The sequence below is a fragment of the Fusarium graminearum genome, chromosome 3 (assembly GCF_000240135.3).
Source record: "Fusarium graminearum PH-1 chromosome 3, whole genome shotgun sequence".
Taxonomy (NCBI): domain Eukaryota; kingdom Fungi; phylum Ascomycota; class Sordariomycetes; order Hypocreales; family Nectriaceae; genus Fusarium; species Fusarium graminearum.
Window position 1 is genome coordinate 6,687,681 of NC_026476.1, and position 21,741 is coordinate 6,709,421.

Here is a 21,741-nt window from a genome sequence, read left to right on the forward strand (position 1 = left end):
CTGCACTGCAATTCCTGATCAACATGGCCAAGCGGCAATACTGTAAAGTACTGTACGCATTCAAATCTCAGGGAAATTTTAGTCGAGTGGATCCTCGACTTAATCGGCTCCGACGGCACTCCGTCAGGGAGTTGAGCATCAAACCCCTGGAAGTGTCCTCTACCACCTTGTTTTGGGAATTATTATATATGTATGATCAACGGTGTGCAACTTGCACCTTTGATCAGTTCTCTCGCATGTTCATTCTTGACAGCTACACTATCAGGATACTCACTCTTCTTTGCTCTACTTTTGCTCCTAAACACCAAACTGACAAACCAAACCTGACTAGCGCTGTCACTATCTCCTCTCCAAAACCGATTACCACGTTGCCCGCTTGACTACTTACTGCCTTGCCTCTTCAGCCCCAAATCAACGTTCTCAGCAACGCCAAGAAGGTCAAAGACCAGTCCACTTGCTCAAAGTGGAGACGTGGACAGAATTCCGCTGAGCCATCAGCCTTTGTGGAGTCACATTCGCATCTTCGCGTCTACACACCTACAGCATCTACGACCACACCCTCACCTTCTCTGCCCTCCCACGCCCTGGGCCCGATCTGATCTAGTGGGGCACTGCGTACAAGCTTGAGCTTGGTTCTCACGAGGCCCTTCTTTATAAGGACGCTGACGACCTACCAAGGCACTGGATCCATTTACCCAAAATTCTTCATTTTTTGACATCCTCCCGCCCCTGTGCGGACTACCTTGCCTATTTCTACTTCAACAATAACAAACAACATTAACACCACATCACAACAACGTTACACACCTTCACAATGGAAACGTACCACGGCTATGTGCGGACACCCGCCGATGCTATTCGACTCTTTGAAGCCTGCCGATTAGGCATCTTGCCCCGTGTGCAACGACGACTTTCGGAGAAGGAGAGACAATCAATTCGATCTGGTTCTGTTTTTGTCTGGGACGAGCGGGAAGCTGGTATGAGAAGATGGACCGATGGCAAGTCATGGAGTGCCAGTCGGGTTTCGGGAAGCTTCCTCACATACCGTGAAATGGAGGGCAAGCGAGGCGGAGGCTTCAACACCAACCGACGAGGTGGTGGTAAAACTCCAGACTCTGGACGCGGTAGCGACGAGGATCAAGACGACGGAGAGCCTGAGGGTTACCGATACAAGGCAGACGGCCTCATGAAGCAGTCTTTCAGCATCACCACTTCCAGCGGCCAACACCTTCACCTCATCTCATACTACTCTCGCCCACAACCTGGTCAGCCTGAGCTCCAGCAACCAACAAGCGACCCTGCGTTGCGAGGTATTACTCCCGTCAAGGGCATGTACCCCGAGTCCAGCATGGGCGAGGCCAACACCACTCCTGCTCTCACTCGTGCGCCTATGCAGCAACCTCCCTACATGCCTCAGCCCGGTCAGAACCCTTACGGTGCCTACCCTCAACCTGGATATGGCTGGCCTCCTTCTCCTGCTGCTACTCCTCCCTACAGCCACTACGCCGCCCCCTACCCTCACAACATCCCACAACAATACCTGCCTCATGCTGGTCACCCCGGCCACCCAGGCCTACCTCCTCCACACTACCCCCAGGCACCTGTTTATGAGCACCGTGCTGCTCCTCTTCCTCCTCCTCTGACTACCAAGTCTCCTCACCACCCGCACCTTTCTCTCCCCAGAGCACACGAGTCTCCTCGTGAGCAACATCTCCAGGCAGCTGCTCAAAGCGCCATGGTTGATTCTCGTAACGGTGCTTCACACACTCACCAAGTAGCTCTACCAAGTCTCGGCGCGGTCACCAACGGCCCTCCCGGTTCATCCTTGGCAGCAATTAGCACACCTCCTAGCAGAACCATGAGCGTTAGCCCCACTCGAAGCTCTCGTCCTGAGGTGTCAGGTCTCTCTACCCTTCACGCGGTGCTTCACCATACCCCCGCTACCAGCGAGAGTGGTAGTGCCAAGCCTGGTAGTGCCGCCAGCAGCCCTAGAGCGTCTGTTGCTTGTGGCCTGGAAAAGGGCGGCGTCAGCGAGGATGCGAGAGCCCTGAGAATGTTGGATCGCAAGTTCTGCATCTAGGAGAAGGAGCAGACAGAGCATGCACAGTCATCGAAGATCAACTTTCATGGTGATTCGAACTGGTTTGGAGGCTAAAATTGGGGACTGCATTACATGGGGTTATTGTTTGTACATCATATGCATCGTTACGGCGTCTTGTTTTTTTAGGGGCAACAGCCAAAGGGGCTCGTTGTGGACAAATTCAGCGTTTGTTTTTTTACGACTGGGAATGGGAGAGGAATGAATGAACTGGTGTTTCGGATCACATAGAATCGTCATGGTTCAGTGATATTTAGGTGTCATTACTTGATAGTAATGAAGTTATCGTTCATGTACATAGATGTTTACTGAGCAATATCAGAAGTACATGGTTAAAACTTGCCCACTATCTTTCATGCTTCCTTGTGCTTGTTGTGTGAATGTGACGTTTTGTCCTAGGGTGCAAGTGTACCTATGTGCAAGTGCATGTCATGCAAGACTGATGAAGCCTTGAGCGCCAATTACACTGCGTACGCGGCTGTGTAAGTCAGGGGCGGCACAACGGCACCGTGAGGTAGAATTACAGTAGAATTAAGGTTGTTGTCAACCCCAGAATATTTTCTCATTCCCGTTTATCCGTCTGTGTCTTAGTATTAGACGCCGCGTAGTCACTCAACACCATGGGCCGCGTCAGCCTGACGATGCCGAGATGCCGGCTAGGGTGTGGTACAGTATAGCGGCTCTATCACCCGACACAACCAGTGATAAGTCGAGTTTAACTAACCAGTGGCTATTCTATCTAAACCCAAATCCCAATTTTAGATATAGTTATAGTATGCGTATCTAAACCTGGGTGAAACACTTCCATGTACCTGACTGTGAAGTTTCGCTTGCGACTATTACCTCGAAAGAGATTAGTTGAATGGAGAGTATGAGATATGGCCGCGTCAGAGGATAAACCGAAGGAAGAGGGTCCGCAGAATAGTTATATGGTTTCTTGTTTTATTGCTGAAGCCTAGAACATGATCTTCGTGGGGTGTGGATGAGGGAACTGTCATTGAACATTGGGTGTGTGTTATGAATCCAGGCAGTGACTTAAAATCCTATGAGAGGGGGGGAATTTGGGGACAGAAAGAAACTCGTCATTGTCATGAATGCAATTTACGTAAAGAAGGTTCTCATCGTTCTCTTTCGGGAAGATTAAACGTGAGGCTATTTACACCAACCCTCCCTGCATGATATATGCTTAATGGGATATAAGATTTCCCAGGCCGGGCACATATGGCTCAAAAGAGTATAAGATATTGAAGCATTTTGACAGCAAACCTAATCTTGACCAAGCACTGCATTTTATCAGGAATGGTTACGTGCATTCATTCACCTGCAATCGAATTATGGCGTGTAAGTCGGAATATAGTTTCGCCGCACCGGCCCGCGCATTGACAGCTGCAGGTGCTACGCGCATCAATAGCCAGAATAATCAAGTATCGCGACGACCGCAATTGTCTTTGTCCGCATCAATAGAGGGACAATGCAATACCAATAGCTGCAAAAAACACATTTCATCTCGCTACAGAAGTTGATTATATTCCAACTCAGGCTCTGCTCTGCTTGATAATCATGCTCCGACAATCGATATAACTTCCATATCCTTCCTAACTCGATTTTGACCTTATCTTCAATTCGGCTTTCCATCATCCTTGCTATAATCGCATTGCGCCGCTATCATCATGTTCACCTTTTGTCCGCTCCAGGGCGCCTTGTCGGATTCGTCCGCTTCGCAATCCCTTCTTGAGCTTGATGGGGGTGTCAAGGTGCTGGTTGATCTGGGATGGGATGAGACTTTTGATGTAGAAAAGCTCAAAGAAATTGAGAAGTATGCATGCCCTACTGCGCATTTCTTGGTCAAGGCGATTGCTAACATTGCTGTTTCAGACAAGTCACGACTCTATCTCTTATCCTCGTTACTCATGCGACAGCTTCGCATCTTGCTGCTTACGCCCATTGCTGCAAGAACATTCCTCAGTTCACGCGCATCCCCGTGTATGCGACACGGCCTGTTATTGACCTCGGCCGCACCCTTATCCAAGACCTTTATACCTCGAGTCCCGCCGCTGCGACAACAATTCCCCAGAGCTCACTCACCGAGAGTGCCTATTCACTTACTCAAACCGCTACAACCGCACGAAACCTCCTCCTCCAGTCGCCGAACAGCGAAGAAATTGCCCGATACTTTTCTCTCATCCAGCCACTCAAATACTCGCAACCTCATCAACCTCTACCGTCGCCTTTCTCGCCACCCCTCAACGGCCTAACAATTACCGCCTATAATTCGGGACACACCCTCGGTGGCACAATATGGCATATCCAACATGGCCTCGAATCGATCGTATATGCGGTGGACTGGAACCAAGCACGTGAGAACGTTTTTGCTGGTGCAGCCTGGCTGGGAGGAGCTGGAGGCGGTGGCGCTGAAGTTATCGAGCAGCTACGGAAACCAACTGCTCTGATTTGTAGTAGTCGTGGTGCTGACCGAACTGCCCAGCCTGGAGGTCGCACAAAGCGAGACGAGCAGCTTATCGACACTATCAAGGCATGTGTCACCCGAGGAGGAACGGTGCTGATTCCCGTAGACTCAAGCGCTAGAGTTTTGGAGCTGTCATACCTCTTGGAGCATGCTTGGAGAACTGATGCTGCTTCTGAGGGAGGCGTGCTCAAGTCAGCTAAGCTATATCTAGCTGGTCGAAATATGTCGAGCACTATGCGATATGCTAGAAGTATGCTTGAATGGATGGACGATAGTATCGTGCAGGAATTCGAGGCTTTTGCTGAAGACCAACGAAGGGTCAATGGCGCAAACAACAAGAAGGAAGGTGGTGGACCGTTCGACTTCAAATATTTGCGACTGCTCGAAAGAAAGGCCCAGATCGCACGATTGCTCAGTCAAAACGTGGAGAACGCTGGGACAGAAGGCCGTGTGATTCTGGCGAGCGATAGCAGTATAGAATGGGGTTTCTCTAAGGATTTGATTAAGGGATTGGCGCAAGATTCAAGGAACTTGGTCATCCTGACAGATAAGCCGGGTCTGTCAAAGAATGGCAACCCTTCTATCGCAAGAACGCTATGGGATTGGTGGAAAGAGCGCAAAGACGGTGTATCGGTGGAGCAAAACAGTAACGGAGACAACATTGAGCTCGTTTACGCCGGTGGACGAGAGCTGGAGATCCGTGAGCCCCAGCGTCATGCTCTGGAAGGAGATGAACTGGCTCTCTACCAGCAGTGGCTCGCCACTCAAAGACAGCTTCAGGCAACACAACAAAGTGGAGGTGCAGCAGGACTCGAGGCAGCAGCAGATGTTGTGGATGACGCTTCGTCCGAATCATCGTCGGACTCGGAAGATGAGGATGGTGAACAACAAGGCAAGGCGCTTAATGTATCGACAGCTATTGCTCAGGCCGGCCGCAAGAATGTCGTACTGAAGGATGAAGACCTCGGCATCAATGTGCTTATTAAGAAGAAGGGCGTCTACGACTTTGATTCTCGAGGGAAGAAGGGCCGAGAGCGCACATTCCCTCTCACCATTCGAAGAAAGCGTCAAGACGACTTCGGAGAGCTTATTCGCCCTGAAGACTATCTCCGTGCTGAGGAGAAAGAGGAAGATGGTCAAGATAGCGCCAACGTTGAGATGACTGATGACAAACTCGGCAAGAAGCGTCGATGGGATGATGTTGTGAAAAGTGGCACTGGTGCCAACAAACGACCGCAAGCCATGCGGGCTGGTTCTCACGATGGTGAAGAGGCTGGAGCAGGTGACGGCTTTGTTCCTGATGAACTTGACACTGTCGAGGATGTTGAGACTGAAGAGCCTGTGGGACCATGCAAGTTGTCATATCAGACAGAGACTGTCCAGGCCAACTTGCGCATCGCATATGTTGACTTCAGCGGTCTGCACGACAAGCGAAGTCTTAACATGCTAATCCCCCTTATCCAACCCCGAAAGCTCATTCTTGTTGGTGGTGAACGCGACGAGACACTTTCTCTTGCTGAGGATTGCCGCCGAGCATTGGGAGTTGACAAGAGCAATCCGGACAACACTGGCAGCGAACGGTCCGTTGACGTATACACACCCGAGGTTGGCGTTGTCGTAGACGCCAGTGTTGACACCAACGCCTGGGTCGTTAAACTGGCCGATCCTCTGGTCAGAAAGATCAAGTGGCAGAACGTTCGTGGTCTGGGCATCGTCACTATCACAGGGCAGCTTCTTGCAACACATCTCAATGAAGCTGCGGCAGCGGATGAGGACGTTGCCAACAAGCGCCAAAAGACCGAGGAGCCCCCCTCATCAACTACCCTGACCAACACGGCGGCAGCTATCCCCTCGGCCACGCCTGTTCTCGATGTTCTTCCCGCAAACCTTATTTCTGCTGTGCGCTCAGCAGCTCAACCACTGCACGTTGGTGACCTTCGTCTTGCCGACTTGCGCCGCGCCATGCAGTCCGCCGGTCACACAGCGGAGTTTCGTGGTGAAGGTACACTGGTTGTTGACGGCACTGTCGCCGTCCGCAAGACATCCGCAGGGCGCGTCGAAGTCGAGAGTGTGGGCATGCCGACCGCTCGGCGAAGCACCTTCTACGAGGTGCGCAAGATGATATACGATAATTTGGCAGTTGTCGCCGGCGCGTAGAACGCCTACCTGGACTACCTAAGTATAGAAAAGTGGTTGTACGGAGACAGTTAAATTGGCGAAATCGATGGGCCATGCAAGTTTTTATTCCGCTATGAGCGAAGATTAAGACAGGTGCATTCTCCGGGGAGGCAAGCATTGGTTATCAAGCCATAAGATAGGGGGTTGGAGATCATCAGATACAATTGAGATAGAGTCAACAAGAGGCTCGCTAGCCACGTCTTTTACGCTTACGTTTTCGTGAAGTTCTATTGCTTCTAACTTCGATTTTGCTTGGTTCATACAAGTGATATTCACGCCAGCCAACAGTTTAACCAACCGTATTTGCACATTAGACTGGTCTCAGACAGAATCGTATCACATTGGATATTCCATTCCTATAGATCGTATTGACCTCGTAGTTACCTCGACTGATCTCAGCTGAGGTAGTTATGACCTTGAAACATGTTTTCAAGAGTGAGCTCTTCCATATTGACGTACATAAAACGTGTGAAGAGCGCCCAAACGCCAAGCAATGCAAGTCTATTCAAACATATCCAACAGGTCCCATCAGGCTCATCTTACAGGTAGCATAGGCTCCATTTCATACTCTCCACCAACATCTCTGCCTCTACCCCTTGCAGGGATGGCCATCTCCTCATCAGCAGTAGAAGGTTGCGTCGTCGTGGAGCCATCAACCGATGCAGGGCCCACGACAGGGAGAATCGGACGTCCGCCGAAGAAGACGGGCTGTAGTTCGCGGTATTGACAGCCCCAGATGCCCAGGCTGACTGAGATGGCGGCTGATGCTATCATGGTGAACCACCAGCCTCCGTGTCGAGGGATGTGGCCGCTGTAAAGGGATGCGATGATGAGATGGACGAAATGGACGGTTATGGCGAAATCGGGTACGAGTTTGGAGCGAGCGATGAGGGCGACTATTGCGATGGAGCTGCAGAGCAAAGTTAGTAATCATGTCTAGAGCCACAACTTGCGCTTCTTGTCGGAGCGCAAGGGAGCACAACTTACATAATCAAGCCTCCATCCAACAAGAAGATAAAAGACATGAGCCACCCGTGTGTTGTATCTCCTCTCAAGCCCTCCCAGCCGAATACAAGCGTCCAGCTAAAACCAGTTCCCGACACGAGTGCCGTGAAGATGATGAGGACCAGCGCCGCGAAGTAGTAAATGGCCTGTAGCGTCGCGATTTGGCCTGCGATCTTGAGTGGCGCTAGCTCTGCGAGTGCGCCTGCGCGCGGAGGTTTGCGACGACGTGGCATCCTGAGTTCTCTGCGGTTTCTTTGTTCGAGGGTGGTTGTGGTGAAGTTGTTGTTGAAGGTAAGATTTATCGCAGCGTGGGAGAGGTGTTGGTCATCGAAAGGGCATGTCTCGTGAGGTCTTGTGATGCGTATTCGTCCTTTTAGGCTCAAGCTTTAGCTTGTACTTTCCAACTCTTTCTCTTTGGACTTTCTGTTCTTTTGTTATTATAAAACCTTTTTCAAATACAAAGGCTTAAGCTGAGAAAGAAAGGAAAAGGTGAAAATCAGGGTTTAAAGGAGGGATACGAAGTAGAGTTGAAGCAAGGAGGTTGCGTAAAGCAGGGGACCTTACATACGCAGATCAAAGGACAGATTAAAGTGCAGCAGCCACAGATAGCTGTAGGTACCCTGAAACGAGGGATGTATCGTTCACTAGCCCTGTTACGTCTCACCGCCCGTCATTTTCTGCCGTTTTCACTCGTCATAATTCCCATTGGAGCTAACATGACTTAGTTATGAGATTTTGAGCCACCATAAACCTCCAACCAATCCGTCCCATCTGTCCCGCTATTACAGCTACACTCTAAGCTCCCAATTGAGCCTCATACCACGAATCTATACAAACAAATACAAACAAAAAAACGAAATACGCAAAAAAGATGGGTTTGTGGCCATTCTCAAGCGAGTCCCGCGCCGACGCCATCCGCTCCGGCGATGCCATTCCCAACCGTCAAGAGCGCAAGATCTGCTGGGCCGCTCGCGATGCCTACTTCAACTGTCTCGACGCGAACAACATTGTCGACGCTACCAAGGACCCTTCCGCTACCAAGCGCGCTTGTCCGACAGAGACGGTAGACTTTGAGCGGGATTGCGCTGCTGCTTGGGTCAAGTACTTCAAGCAGTGGCGAGTAGCCGACATCCAGAAGAAGCGACGTCTGGACGAATTGAGGGCGCAGGGTGCGCAGGAGATGACTGTCACAACGAGTTTTGCGCCCGAGGGCGGTGCTGGAGAGAAGGGCAAGGGCGTGGATGATATCCAGGCCATGCTAAATAAGAAGAAATAAATGGTTTGGTCAGATCTAAGAAATCACTCTTTCTTGGACACCAGAAAATCATGGATGAGACGACGGACACGGAAAAGGAAAAGGAAAAGGCTTCATAAACAAAGGGCCATGCTTGTTATACATATTGTATTATACCACTGTAAACTACCGCACCATCACCAATTCACACCTACATGTACAATTAATGCATTGTTTCACCACGCCCTTCCTTCCAGATTAGACAGCTCAAGTCTTTATCCTATCAGATCTATCAATTCCTACTACTACCTAAACCCCTACCCGTGGGAGCTGCAAGCCCAGCTAGCTGATGACAACCAAAAGAGAAACGACAATAAGTATGCGACAAGAAAGAATGATCATGTCAAAGGGCCAGGGGCCAGTGAAAAACTGAATAATGACCAAGTGAAAATAGTGTCAAAAACAAACTGCAGCGTGCTAAACGTGGTGGTATCATCCATGTCTTATTCTTTTTTTAATAAAGAACCGATATCTGCACTCGCCCCTATAGGTGCCGTGCTGTCGTACTCCACGATGCGACTTGACGCAACTCGGCTCACCATCTGCCCCAGTGCTTCTCTGTTTCGTCGCCGACAAAGGAAAGGAAATGAAATTGAAATAGAAACTTGCTTTCATAGGCCGAGTCCAGTATGCCAAAGGTGTAGATAAGAACAAAAAGGAAATAGTGCATGCATGGCTGGTCAAGGAAAGAACCAGAACAAGGGGTGGTCGCCAGGTGTCTCGCTTTTCTAATGCATCATTGGTGGTTGACGATGGTTCCGTCGCTCGTCAACCTTGTGTATCTGTATCATTTGCTTTCTTAATCGTGATCCCGTCTTTTGTCCTCCTCGACAACCCTGATTAGGTCGTGGCTGCAACCTAAGCTACCATCCGTACACCACTGTCGTTTGTGCCATCCTGCTTCCTCGGTAATGGAGGCAGCTCCTTGTTAAGACTGTCAAGGCTCACCCTTTGTTGGGACGCATAGCCGTTGTTGCCCAGGGCTGTGCCATTGCCAAAGCCTGCATATCCGCTATCGGCACTTCCTGCTCCAGGGTATCCAGGCTTGGGAGGAGTCGGCGGTGGTGCTCTAGTGGGCGGGAGGCTTTTGTTGAGGCTCTTAGGGAATGACAAAGGCCTGGTCTCATTATCATCGCGCCCATTCTCGCCCGCCTCTTGAACAACAGGGAGGATGGGTTCATGTTGCAGCGAGTCGCGAGTGTCCTTGATCGTGCCAGTAGACAAAACTCGATCAGGTATCTGCTCCTCGGTGTAGCCATGTCTCTCTGAGCGTTCAGCCTCCCTATTGGCCTTCTCAACCGTTTCCCGCGCTTCTGGAGATCGCGGACCGGGTGGTGGGGGAGGGCCATGAGTTGGTACTGGAGGAACGGGCTGAGATGACCTGCGACGAGAGTTCCAGCTTGAGACCCTTGCCTCCGAGCGTTGTGCCTCAAGTATCTCTTGGTGTCTCCTCTCGGCCTCCCTGTGAGCTTCCTCGGTTGACATGGTGACGCCCTCAATGAAATGGTAGAATCGGTCACCATACTGGTCCGGTGGTAGGGCCGAGATTTGCGTCTTGTCGCTGGACAATCCCTTCCAGAAATGCTCAATCTTTTTGATAATTCCATACTAAAATGTGTCAGCTGTGGATGCTTTAAGCATCGGACCGGAACTTACATGAGTGAGGCAGTCGATGACTCCGAGGTAGTAAATCTCATCCCCCGGCGTGTTGTCTTCGTGGGTTGCCCTAAAACCGCCATCATCTTGCCCGAAAACCCACCCAGGACGATGCTGACCCTCTTGCAGCTCATCTGGCATCTTGTTCGCTGATTGACCCATGGGCACTGGTCGCTCCTGGCGAATCATCTGTCGCAGCTCCCTGGCCTTGCGTTGATTCTCTAATTTGGAAGGCGTGCGAAGAAGAACTGAGTTGGGTTCATCGTCGGGGGACTTCTCGCCACCAGGGTTGAATACTTGAAGCGTCTTGTCGCGAAGATTCTCCTCGTTCCCTCGTGCGACGTCATGTATGCCAACCAACAGTGAGTAGTCCATGATTTTAAGTCGCTTTAATAATGCAACATCTCTTTGTAGCTGTTCCAGGAACATGCGCTTCTTCTGGATGCCCAACTCCAGGCTTCTCTGCCGTCTGAGCCAGTTGAGATCCTTCAGTGTTGCGCGGGGGTTCTTCTCCAGATCCTCCTCCCGGTAATCTCGACCAATGGTGGATCCCTTCAAATCAAAGGTAGTATGAATATCTCGGTGTGGGGGGAAGAGGTTGTTCATCACAACGAAGTGGATTTTCTTGCCGTAGGGCATCTTAACGCGGTGGAGGCCGTAAAATTGTGAGAGAAGCATATTGGGGTTGTCTTTGACATGCTGGTAATATTCCTTCAGAATTTTACGCAGGAACTTATGCTCAGCATGATGAATGGTTTTGATGATATACTTGTAATCTCGTGAGAAGTAAAAGAAGCTTCCACTTTTGCCGGGTGAGCCAAGTTCTGAAAGTATATACTTGCCGGTGAGCGACATGAGATAATCGGCAGGGTCCAAGTGGAAGAGAGATCGGAGGCGGCGGAAGACCCAAGGAGCGTAATCCTTGAACTTGAAATCGTACTTTGCGGACGGTACCAGCTCATTACCGGCAATGTCAAATGTCGACTTCTGCTTAGTATCAAAATCGGCATCTGTCAATTCTCGGTCGAGTTTGGCATTCGTTCTCGAAACCGAAACACGAATGCCTGTAAGCATGTTGTAGGCGGTCTCCCAGTTAGCATGAGTCTCGTCAACCTTGGTGCCGACAAGGACTCGATCATCATCCTCCTCTTCCTTCTTTCTTCGCTTGCTAGCCCGCTTTTGTCGCAAAGCCTCTGCCCAGCGAAGCGCATCCTCGTCCGGCACAATCTCATCTCGAGGCCCGTCCGACTGCATCGACCGGGTTGGCCTTCGACCCATACTCAAAGAAGGCCGTCGACCACTAGGGGTTCCGGCGTTGGTTGGAGAGAAGCGGCCACTAGCCTGAGCAGTGTCCATGCCGTCCTTCGACGCACGACCTGGGACGTACTTGGGCACATCGAGAGTATGCCGTTGCTTGAGACCAGGTGGAGGAGCTTGGAGATGCCCCGTTGAAGAAGCTGCAGCGCTCGAGGGGTTGTAGATTGGCGGGGATGACAATCTGTGAGGGCCACCATTGGTGCGAGCTGGCACTGCCTGTGCCGCATCGAGGTTTGTGTTGTTGTGAGAGCCTCGCGATTCCGTAGGGAATGGTGAGACTACAAATGTATGGGTTCCATCAATGCCTCCGTTCTGAGACCTTTCAGACACCTCTTCCGACTGTGGAGGTTCTGATGGGAGAGGTTTTGATAGATTATTATAATGTTGATGGTTATTAGTAGAGTTTGTGTTGGAATCCACGCCATTGACATCGGAGGAGTGATGGCGAGTACGGTCGGCGAGGTTTGTGGTACCGTTCAACATGGGCTTCTGCCCAAAGTTGTCGGCTTCGGCGGCATCGTTGTGTCGGGAAGGTCGAGTAGCCGTAGCGGACTTTCCGTTAGAAACAGAGCTCATGCTCGTAGGCCGCGTGCCGTTACTGTTGCCATTCATATGCGCCGGTGTTGACTCGGAAACTTCGGACGCGTGTGTAGAAGAAATGGAGCTCTCGTCAAACCTCTCATTTATGGTGTCGGATCGGGCGTGGCGGATGGAACCCCCATTCACCCTCTCCTTGTTCGCGAGGCCGAACTGGTTCGTGGGATCAAGGTCGAGGATGTCGGGGTTGTTGTTGTAAATCGTTGAATTGTGCTGATCGGGAAGAAACGATGGCATTTCGAGAGGAATCCTAATGAACTCGCTGGAAGCCAAGACCAGCGAGTGTTGACGCAGTAGATGCTGCAAGAAAAAGTGATGCTATTTCGAGATTAATCGGTAGCTTGATTTTGAGAGGTCGTCGAGTTGTCGCCAGGATGTATTCTCACTGGGATCTGGTCGCGATTCTTTGCTCTTGGTGAATTTGTTTTGGGTATTAACGTTGTTGCTGGAACAATGGGCGGTAGAGGCGAAAGGGAAATTGGATCGAGGGCCTTGCTGGCTGGGCTGGGCGCACGGGGGGAGCTTGGCGGGTCGACCAATGGACAGGGCAGGGAACCGCGTTTGGGGGGGAAGTTGGCAGACGATAACGTTAAGTTTGAGTAAATAAACGACCCAGAGTGGATTGTTGGTGTTGGATGAGGATGATTGAGGGAACAGACTTCGTATGCCTTGCTCCCTTTGGACTAATGTGATGTCGAATTAGTTTACTTTGGGTGACGAGGTAGAGGTGAGAGACGGGAGACGGAACGAGAGGGTGGTGGTGACTGGTGAGGCTGGGAGAAATTCGGGGTGGGAAAAAATGGACGGGTGTTCCCTGGAATCTCTGTGCAGCTCCTTCCTGGCTTGTCTGGCATGTACCTAAAACTGGAAATGAGGCGTCCTCCACTGTGCTGTGTCCTGCCTGTAGAAGGAAGAAGGGGCAGGAAGGGGATTGGGGGGATCCGGGATTCCGGATGATATCAGCCCCCGGTAGAAGTCGCTGGTTTTACTGGGCGCTGCGTATCTCAGGGCACTCTAATGACTCTCTCCACCCACTGTAGCAAAGCACCTGAACCTTGAGCCAACCAACTCCTCCAAAAGCCCGCTGAAATGGTTTGCGTGGCATACATAGAGACAGTCCCAGGACATCTAGTCTTGGCTCATGGCTTGGCGGACGGCGTTGACACCCGACAGTGGCTTACAGAATGGGCGTCTAGCTCTTGACGATTACAGGTACGGTTCGAGTGACATGGAAATAAAATGACATATACGGCGCCATTGATACAATAGTTTGGTATTGGACATGAAATACTGGTTCTTGTTGAGTTGGATGGATGGTGTTGTAATTGAAGGATTTGATGAGAACAACAGTATCTCGTATTGGCACCATTGTCCTTGATTATCTCGTCAACCTATCTTGCATCCGTAAAACAATTTGAAATAGACCAGAGCTTGGATGTTAAACAGCATAGGATGATCAATTAATTGCCGATCACTTTGTCCTGATCAACTAAACGTGATGACCGGACGAGGTTATCGAATTGAATATCTCTCATAGCAAATAGATCATCTCTTCTTTCAATGCAATCCTTGTCACGATGCATCAACCACCATGCCCTGGCTCAGGGAGTTGAGCATTGTGGGTAAGGAGTTTTCGTCTCGGCTCTTGTCTTTCATGAATGTGAAACCATAAGCATTGGTTCGTTCTTACCATCCACAACGGCTATAACACCTTCCAACTCAAAAGGAATGGCTATTGTTAGATACACGTAGCTAATGAACACAACGGGATGGGATGTTCTTGTGGTCCGAATCGAGAGTTTTCATTCATCCCCCCACTCCAATAGCCTGGCCTAGGCCCGTCATCTACAGCGTCCCGTCAGCACCCATCACCCCAGGCACCGTCTAGCTGCACTGCCACGGGGAGAGGACCCGCTTTCCCCATCTCCAGCTATTGTCAATTTCATTCTCGTGAATAGCAAACTGTTGTCTTTGGGATAACTAAGAAACCAACTTTTGTACAGAGTAAATGATTCATGTGGCAATGTGAATCTATGGTGTTTCTAACCCTTACTAAATGGGTAAAACGGACGAGTCAAAGAATGGCAACTGATCGCCAACACTACCGTCCTGACCCAATATCGATTGACAAGATCGACACCTCTGTCTTTCCACTCTTTTCTTGATACATGTATGTATCCGTACTACCAAGACACTTGATGTCCCCTTTGGGTCTTCACCGCTAACACATCTCGTCATGGCTGCGAGTCTGCGGTCCCTACGACATCAGTCTCACCCTCATGTGGTTGACCAACGTGATATTGCATTGAGCATGAGCTTCTCAGCTTTGCATTACCATGACTGTTTCCTTGTACGCTCGGATACGTAATACTGATACGCATGCACATGCCTAGGTTTCATTCTACGTCGTCTGTCATGCTCACTACTTGGCCACAGTCATATCGTTACTGTATACAAATTATTGATCCTGATTCATACATCCAGCACCCAAAGCCAAGCTTCGGCACTTCATACATCAAACCCTGGATTCCTTTGAACAAGCTCCTCTTCCTCCACAAATTATCTTTCATATTCTTGGCTGCCTCTTCCTTCATAATGAATAATACGTGCCCCCTGCCAAGCAATCCTGAAGAGCACGGCCCTCTCGGGGTTGGCGAAGAATGCAAAGAGCCGTGACAGGTGGGTGTTTACTTTCTTTCAAGTATCCACCGTTTACGCAATCTTTGAACGATCCCTTGAAGCGCACCACATCTAACTTTCTTGGCCTTTCGCTATCGTTCTCTTGAAGGAAGCGAGAATAAACGAAGGATATGATTTTCAGGAACACTCTGCAAGCTAATGAGACTTGTTGATCGATGCGTGAAATTGTCATGGCCCTGACCTTGACCATGACTATACCATGACCCTGTTGCGCAATCTTGCATTCCAGCTTCGCTGACTCAGCTATTATTGCTGGTCAAAGTCTCATCAGAACTTCTCACGACATTATCAGTCGACTGTTTCAACGACCAAGGTTGAAGAGATGTTGAATTACAACACCAGGCTCTGAAGCGGGTTCCATAATAGATTTTCTGATAGCATGTTTCGCTGTTCTTGTTATTGTCCCTGTTCATGGTCATGCTCGCATCAAATACAAATCAAATATCAACGTTTTCATCACATCGCAAGTAATTATCACGCCGCATTTAGAAGTGCAAATGAAAGGAAAGTGGAATCCCACAGTTTTGCTCAGAAAGACTATATGCCTTACTAACTCCAGCAACGTCGTTACATAATGCAACACATCGTGCATGCAACGGCGCGAGCCGAGCCGGTTCGAAAGCCATCCAGCCCATCCAGTTTTCCCTCCCAAAATATTGTTTTTTTGTTGTTTTTCTCGCTTGGTTAATTTTGTAAACACTGCGCTGCGCAACTGCAGCCATCTTGTTGCCCCGTCCTTCAGTCTTGTTGCGCGAGACTTGTTCAAGTCAAGACTGTATCTTGTCCAAAAGGAAGGAACAAGCAAAGACCAAGTGTTATGATTTTGCCCATGGGCACCATCGAGCCCCTTCAAATCCACCAATACGTCTAACCGAGTTCGTCCCATCTCATGAGGTCCGTTCGTCTAACGTAGATTTGTCGTCAGGGTATCATATCCCCCGTGCGCTCTGCAGAGGTACTGTTCATGTCAATCGCAGAAATTGCAGCCCTCAAATGCAAACCGAGGGCAACGCCATCCGCGTGAAAAGCCTCGAAAGCCTCAACTCTCAAACATCACCATTTCCCTTCTTCCCGCACCGTTGGCTGTGCCAGCCCCAAATCGGGTATGTCTACCGTGGTTGATGCCTAAAGAACACCTTTTCCCTGGAAGTTCCATTTCTCGCTCTCATTCATCATCCGTAGATATCATGAACCAAACCAAACAGAATATCAAAGCCGATGGTGATAGTACAGAGTGACAGGTTCGAGTCAAGGAAGCCGCTGAGGCTGTCATTCCAAGAACGTGCAACCCACGCGTGCCTGTACGGTTTTTCTGGATCCTTGCGTGGGGATCCATGGTAAAAGTTTCGAAGTGGTTGTGATCCATGGGCAATGAAATCCGTTTCGCCGTTCTCTCCATTCGCGGAAAATATGCGAATAATGTACAATCCAAAACTGAAATGATGACCCGGTACTAAAAAAAAAATCATGTCGAAAAAAGTTCATCCGTAAACCCCCCTTCTCGCCCACCTAACGCCATGCATGAGTATATATGATATTAGGGTTGGACATCGCGGGGTGGGCCGCGACCTCGACCACCTTGGCCTTGGCCACCGCGGCCACGGTATCCACGTCCACGTCCACCACGGCCTCGTCCGCCGTTGTTATAGTGCGGGTTGCCGTGCTGAGGGTTCTGGCTCTGCCAGTTGCCCTGGCCTTGCTGAGGCAGACCAGCCTGCTGCGTCTGCTGAGGCTGCTGGTATTGCTGTTGCTGCTGGGGAGACTGCTGACCCTGAGCAGCAGGTAGTTGGCCCCTTGGGAGGTTTGAAATGGGTCGAGGAATTGACTCGGGGTTCTCGTAAACATAGAGGCTCTTGTCGATGCTGGCGGGGATAGGCTGAATTTCGGTGCCGAGGTCTCGCTCAATGTTGTAAAGGTTGAAGCGATCGTCCCAGTTGATCAGGTTAATAGCCAGACCAAGGTGACCGTAACGGCCGGATCGACCGATACGGTGGAGGTAAGTCTCGGCGTTCTTGGGGAAATCAAAGTTGATGACAACGTTGACGGCCTGAATGTCGATACCACGGGTGAGCAAATCGGAGCACACAAGGTTTCGGCAGACACCGTTACGGAAATCGTGGAAAACACGGTTTCGTGCATGTTGCTGCATCTTCGCATGACTGTAGAAACAAGAGTAGCCAAGCTCGGTGATTTTCTTGGCCAAAAGTTCGACTCGGTTTGTAGAATTACAAAAGATGATGGATTGGTTGATTTGAAGCTTAGAAAAGAGCGTGTTCAAGCAATGAACCTTTTGCTTCTCTTCAACGAAGGCGTAGTATTGGGTAATACCCCTCAGCGTGAGCTCATCCATTAGGTTGATTTCATATGGGCTGACCATGTTCTTGTCGGAGAAGTCCTTCACGGACAGAGGGAAGGTGGCGGAGAAGAGCATAACCTGTCGGTCCTTGGGGTGGAACTGCAGGAGCTGCTCAATGACAGGGGTGAACTCAATGGACAGAAGCTTATCGGCCTCGTCCATGATGAACATGGGGCATTCGCTAAGGTCGGCAACATTCTTGCCAGCGAGATCGAGAATTCGGCCCGGGGTACCAACCACAATATGAACGGGATCCTGAAGGCGAATAATATCATCTCGAAGACCAGTACCACCGGTCGTGACCATGACATTGATACCGAGGTGCTTACCAAGAGTTTTGCAGACTTGCGAGGTCTGCATGGCAAGCTCACGTGTGGGGACGAGAATAAGACATTGGATCTTAGAAATCTTGGGGTTGATGCGTTCCAAGGTGGGGATGACAAAGGCGGCTGTCTTGCCAGTGCCGTTCTTTGCACGGGCAAGAATGTCTCGGCCAGTTAATGCGACGGGGATAGATTCCTCTTGAATCGGTGATGGCTTTTCGAATCCTGCTTCAAAGATACCCATGAGCAGGTCTCGCTTGAGGGCAAAGTTTTCGAACTCCAGGCCCTTTGTGTTTGTAACATCCTAGAGGTCAAGATCAGCACACGGGAATGCGCCAGAAAAGAGTGATTGCAGCATGTACCTCTGTTTGTTGTCGGTTGTCTTTGGCGGGGAGGTTAAGGTTCTTCTTCCACTCGTCACTCGCGCCGGGTGAACCGTCACTGCTCGAGTTAGTCCAAGCTCACAAGGGCCGCTAGGGCGGCGCAGCGGACCTGAGTTGGGTGGATTTCAGCTTGTCTGCTAGCTGATCCGCCATTGCGTGTATGGAATCCGTCTACGGATCGAAAGAAAGTAAGGGGTGAGGTATTATATGCAAAACAGCACAGAGGTCGGCCTCTCGAGAAATCGGGGGCGAGGATGGCAGCTGGTGAGGAGCTGCAGGCGTGCGTCGGTTTGTGTGGGGGAAGAGAAGTCGGAGGAAAATCGGTACGCGAACTACCCGAGAAAGAAGGCTCGGGAATGAAAGAAAAAAGGCTTTGGTTAGTCGCAAGCGCGTAATCGAAGTCGTATGGTGAGGTTGCTGGTCGTCGTCGAGTGTTTGGAGGTGTGGTTCTTAGCGGAGGGAAGAGATAGAGTAGGCTCAGTCTTGCAGTTTGAAGGTGAGGGTGACGATGGTGTGTGCCTCATTGCGGCGGAAGGCCCTGCGCTAGACGGTCACGTGGTGGCGGGGCAGCCCGGTTTTATCAACTGAACCAGGCGGGATGGAACTGAGCTGAAGAATGAGAGCGATCTTGGGGAATTTCTATTGCCGAAGTTGGTTGGTTAGGGGTTCTGAGAACAAAGGAGTTTGGATGGAATATTCCGAGGTTTCTTATATGAAGATAAGAATAGATAGTTGTGGCAGTACACGGCAACAAAGTTTATTGATTTGATTTAATCTGTTATACACCTTATTCTGAAAGCTACCTAGGTCCGATTCTTTCAACTGACCAGCGAGATATCCTTTGTTCGTAAAGGACAGATAGGAAGGAAATCGGGGCGTGGATTAAACGCCTTTCAGCTTATCAAGAATTGACTAATAATAGAAGTATTGGCTTTGCAAATGCCATCTATATGGGCTGTGTAAACTCAAATGAATAGCAATCGGCGTTACTGTCAATGTCAATGTCAATTGACCAACAGAACTATATTCATATCAAACCTTCCAACGTGTACCTACTAGATATGGATCATTGTGTATTGCGTATTACAAACCACCAGAGCCAATTGACCAATAATCATGGAACAAATAAGTATACAAGCAACGTCAAATTCACAATCTGACAGATTTGTGTAATCGCTTTTGGTATCCGCTACGGTCATGGGACAAATTATGGTCCTGATCTTTAATGCTAAATCTTTGTTTTATAAAATGATATCCATCATTGGCTAATATGGTATTATATTCAAGCCATGGCTAAAATTCAACAAATACTAAAAACTCCACAATGCGGTGCGGTACTCGTACAAGATCTTGAATCCCAACTCTTTACAGTTTCATGCCTACAGCCTTTGCTACTCTCAAACTCTGTCGCATGCTGAGATCAAGCATAATCTCTTCACTGCCACCAGGAATAGCGTACGCTCTCACATCACGGTAGAGTCGCTCGACCTTGGCGCCCTGTCCACCGCGAGAGTAGCTCAGTCCTCCAAAGATCTGACTGGCCTCTCGGGCGCAGAACTCAAAGGTGAGTGTAGACTGTGCCTTGAGACCGGCGATGGGACCGCCGAGTCGCAGCATAGCCTCGGTCTCTCCCATGCGCTCGCACTGGTAGATAAGATTCTCAAGCCAGTTGTATGAAGCTTCTATTTGGCGGGCCATGTGGGCGAGCTTCATACGGATGACAGGATGGTCGATGAGCTTCTTGCCAAAGGTACGTCGCTTGCTGCCGTACTTGACGGACTCCTCGTAGCAAACACGAGAGAATCGGAGGGACTGGATGATAATACCCATGCGCTCATGGTTGAAGTTGGTCATAATAACTGAGAGCATGTTAGCTTGATCTTGGGACATCCGTATATAACAAAACTTACCCTTGAAACCTTGGTTTTCCTTGCCGAGCAGGTTCTCAACAGGGACCTTGACATCCTCAAAGGTGATATATGTTGTGCCCGAAGAGAGAACACCTTGACAAGGCATGCGTCGAGTCGAGACACCCTCACTACGCTCAATGAGAAGCAATGAAACGCCGTTCATTCCAGCCTCGCCAGTTCGTACAGCGACGGTAAAGTAGTCGGACCAGATACCGTTGGTGATCCACTTCTTCTCGCCGTTGACGATGTAGTGCTTGCCATCATCACTCAACTTAGCCTCGCATGTCAAGTTGGCAACATCACTGCCAGCATCAGGCTCGGTGATAGCCAAGCAGATTCGCTTCTCACCACTCAGGATGCCAGGCATGATGCGGTCCTTGAGCGCCTTCTTACCAAACTTCATAAGAGGAGGGCAGCCGATACCGAAACCACCAATGATGTTCCAGACGAAACCACCAGAGCCAGTGCGGGACAGCTCATCGGTGATGATCATCTCGTGAAAGAGATCCCACTTCTCGGCAGGGACGGACTTGACACCACCCTCGGGAGCATATTGAGTTGGGTACTTGACACCGAGAAGACCGGCAAGGTAACCGCGGCGACCCATCTCCTTGTAGATCTCTTCAGGGACCTCCTTGGCCTCGTCCCAGTCAGTGACATGGGGTTCGATGTCGTTCTCAATCCATTCACGGATCTCAGCGCGGAGAGCAGCATGAGATTCGTTGAAGTAAGGTGAGTGGTACTGCAATTGTAAGCACTAGAATGGCGAAGGCGAATCGTTCGTGTTAAACATACGCTTTGATACCAAGCAGGGTCAGCAAAGGGAATCTGGTCACCGAAGGGCTCCAGAGCCTCGGCTTCTTCCTCTTTGGCGGCAACCTCCTTCTCAACAGTCTTGACGGTCTTGGGTGTAAGAGCTGCAGGCACGGGGGCGGCTTTGGGTTCGGGAGCCTTGGGCTTGGAGTCAAGAGAGCCGACTAGGAGCTGGTTCTTGTATTTCTTGAGGATTCCCTCGTTGTGATATTTCCAGAACTGCTTGGAAGCGTCTTTACCAGCAACGCGCTGGAGGATCTTCTTACCGCCTAATAACGAGTCAGACGCGCATCACGAAGGATGCTTACGGGTTAACTCACCAGGGTGGTCGTCCTGGAACTTTGTTAAGTCATAAACATCGCCGTCGACAATGATGTACAAGTCTCCAGGCTTGTTATGCGACGCAACATCGCTTGTTGTAAAGGTCTTGGACATGATTGCGACTGTTTTGCTAATATGATAGTGAAGCGCGATGGAAAAGGAAACTCAACCACGAGAGAGAGGATATTACAGAGGATGGAAACAGCGTCAACACAGAAATATGGGAAGAAGGGAAAAGGAAGAAGAAAAGACGACAATCCCTTAACGATGATCTTTTTAATAAATTCTATGCTTCGGCAAAAAAGTAGCTGGGAAGCAGGATT

At 50.0% G+C, this 21,741-nt stretch overlaps 7 protein-coding genes across 7 annotated transcripts; 3 read left to right on the forward strand and 4 right to left on the reverse strand.

The window, feature by feature from the left end:
- The first annotated feature begins 412 nt into the window (after window positions 1–412).
- Window positions 413–2,458, forward strand: FGSG_10796 (uncharacterized protein). The gene has a single exon (XM_011327304.1). The coding sequence runs from the start codon at window positions 815–817 to the stop codon at window positions 2,078–2,080; it is 1,266 nt and encodes a 421-aa protein (XP_011325606.1). The 5' UTR covers window positions 413–814; the 3' UTR covers window positions 2,081–2,458.
- Window positions 2,459–3,768: 1,310 nt separating this feature from the next.
- On the forward strand, window positions 3,769–6,949 carry FGSG_10795 (uncharacterized protein; the record flags this gene model as incomplete). Its single annotated transcript, XM_011327305.1, has 2 exons — window positions 3,769–3,914; window positions 3,974–6,949. The coding sequence occupies 2 exons, from the start codon at window positions 3,769–3,771 to the stop codon at window positions 6,720–6,722; spliced, it is 2,895 nt and encodes a 964-aa protein (XP_011325607.1). The 3' UTR covers window positions 6,723–6,949.
- Window positions 6,950–7,121: 172 nt separating this feature from the next.
- Window positions 7,122–8,300, reverse strand: FGSG_10794 (uncharacterized protein). The gene is made up of 2 exons (XM_011327306.1): window positions 7,731–8,300; window positions 7,122–7,653 (listed from the first exon to the last, which is right to left on the reverse strand). Exons 1-2 carry the CDS (start codon window positions 7,979–7,981, stop codon window positions 7,278–7,280), a joined length of 627 nt encoding a protein of 208 aa, XP_011325608.1. The 5' UTR covers window positions 7,982–8,300; the 3' UTR covers window positions 7,122–7,277.
- Window positions 8,301–8,619: 319 nt separating this feature from the next.
- Window positions 8,620–9,024, forward strand: FGSG_10793 (uncharacterized protein; the record flags this gene model as incomplete). Its single annotated transcript, XM_011327307.1, has 1 exon — window positions 8,620–9,024. One exon carries the CDS (start codon window positions 8,620–8,622, stop codon window positions 9,022–9,024), a length of 405 nt encoding a protein of 134 aa, XP_011325609.1.
- A 217-nt stretch (window positions 9,025–9,241) lies between these two features.
- On the reverse strand, window positions 9,242–11,952 carry FGSG_10792 (phosphatidylinositol-4-phosphate 5-kinase its3; the record flags this gene model as incomplete). Its single annotated transcript, XM_011327308.1, has 2 exons — window positions 9,242–10,650; window positions 10,699–11,952. The coding sequence occupies 2 exons, from the start codon at window positions 11,950–11,952 to the stop codon at window positions 9,901–9,903; spliced, it is 2,004 nt and encodes a 667-aa protein (XP_011325610.1). The 3' UTR covers window positions 9,242–9,900.
- Window positions 11,953–16,849: 4,897 nt separating this feature from the next.
- FGSG_10791 (ATP-dependent RNA helicase DHH1) lies at window positions 16,850–18,527 on the reverse strand (the record flags this gene model as incomplete). The annotated part of the gene is made up of 4 exons (XM_011327309.1): window positions 16,850–16,988; window positions 17,076–18,295; window positions 18,354–18,411; window positions 18,484–18,527. 4 exons carry the CDS (start codon window positions 18,525–18,527, stop codon window positions 16,850–16,852), a joined length of 1,461 nt encoding a protein of 486 aa, XP_011325611.1.
- Window positions 18,528–19,672: 1,145 nt separating this feature from the next.
- FGSG_10790 (uncharacterized protein) lies at window positions 19,673–21,532 on the reverse strand (the record flags this gene model as incomplete). Its single annotated transcript, XM_011327310.1, has 4 exons — window positions 19,673–20,233; window positions 20,285–21,026; window positions 21,080–21,366; window positions 21,418–21,532. 4 exons carry the CDS (start codon window positions 21,530–21,532, stop codon window positions 19,740–19,742), a joined length of 1,638 nt encoding a protein of 545 aa, XP_011325612.1. The 3' UTR covers window positions 19,673–19,739.
- Between the last annotated feature and the right edge of the window lie 209 nt (window positions 21,533–21,741).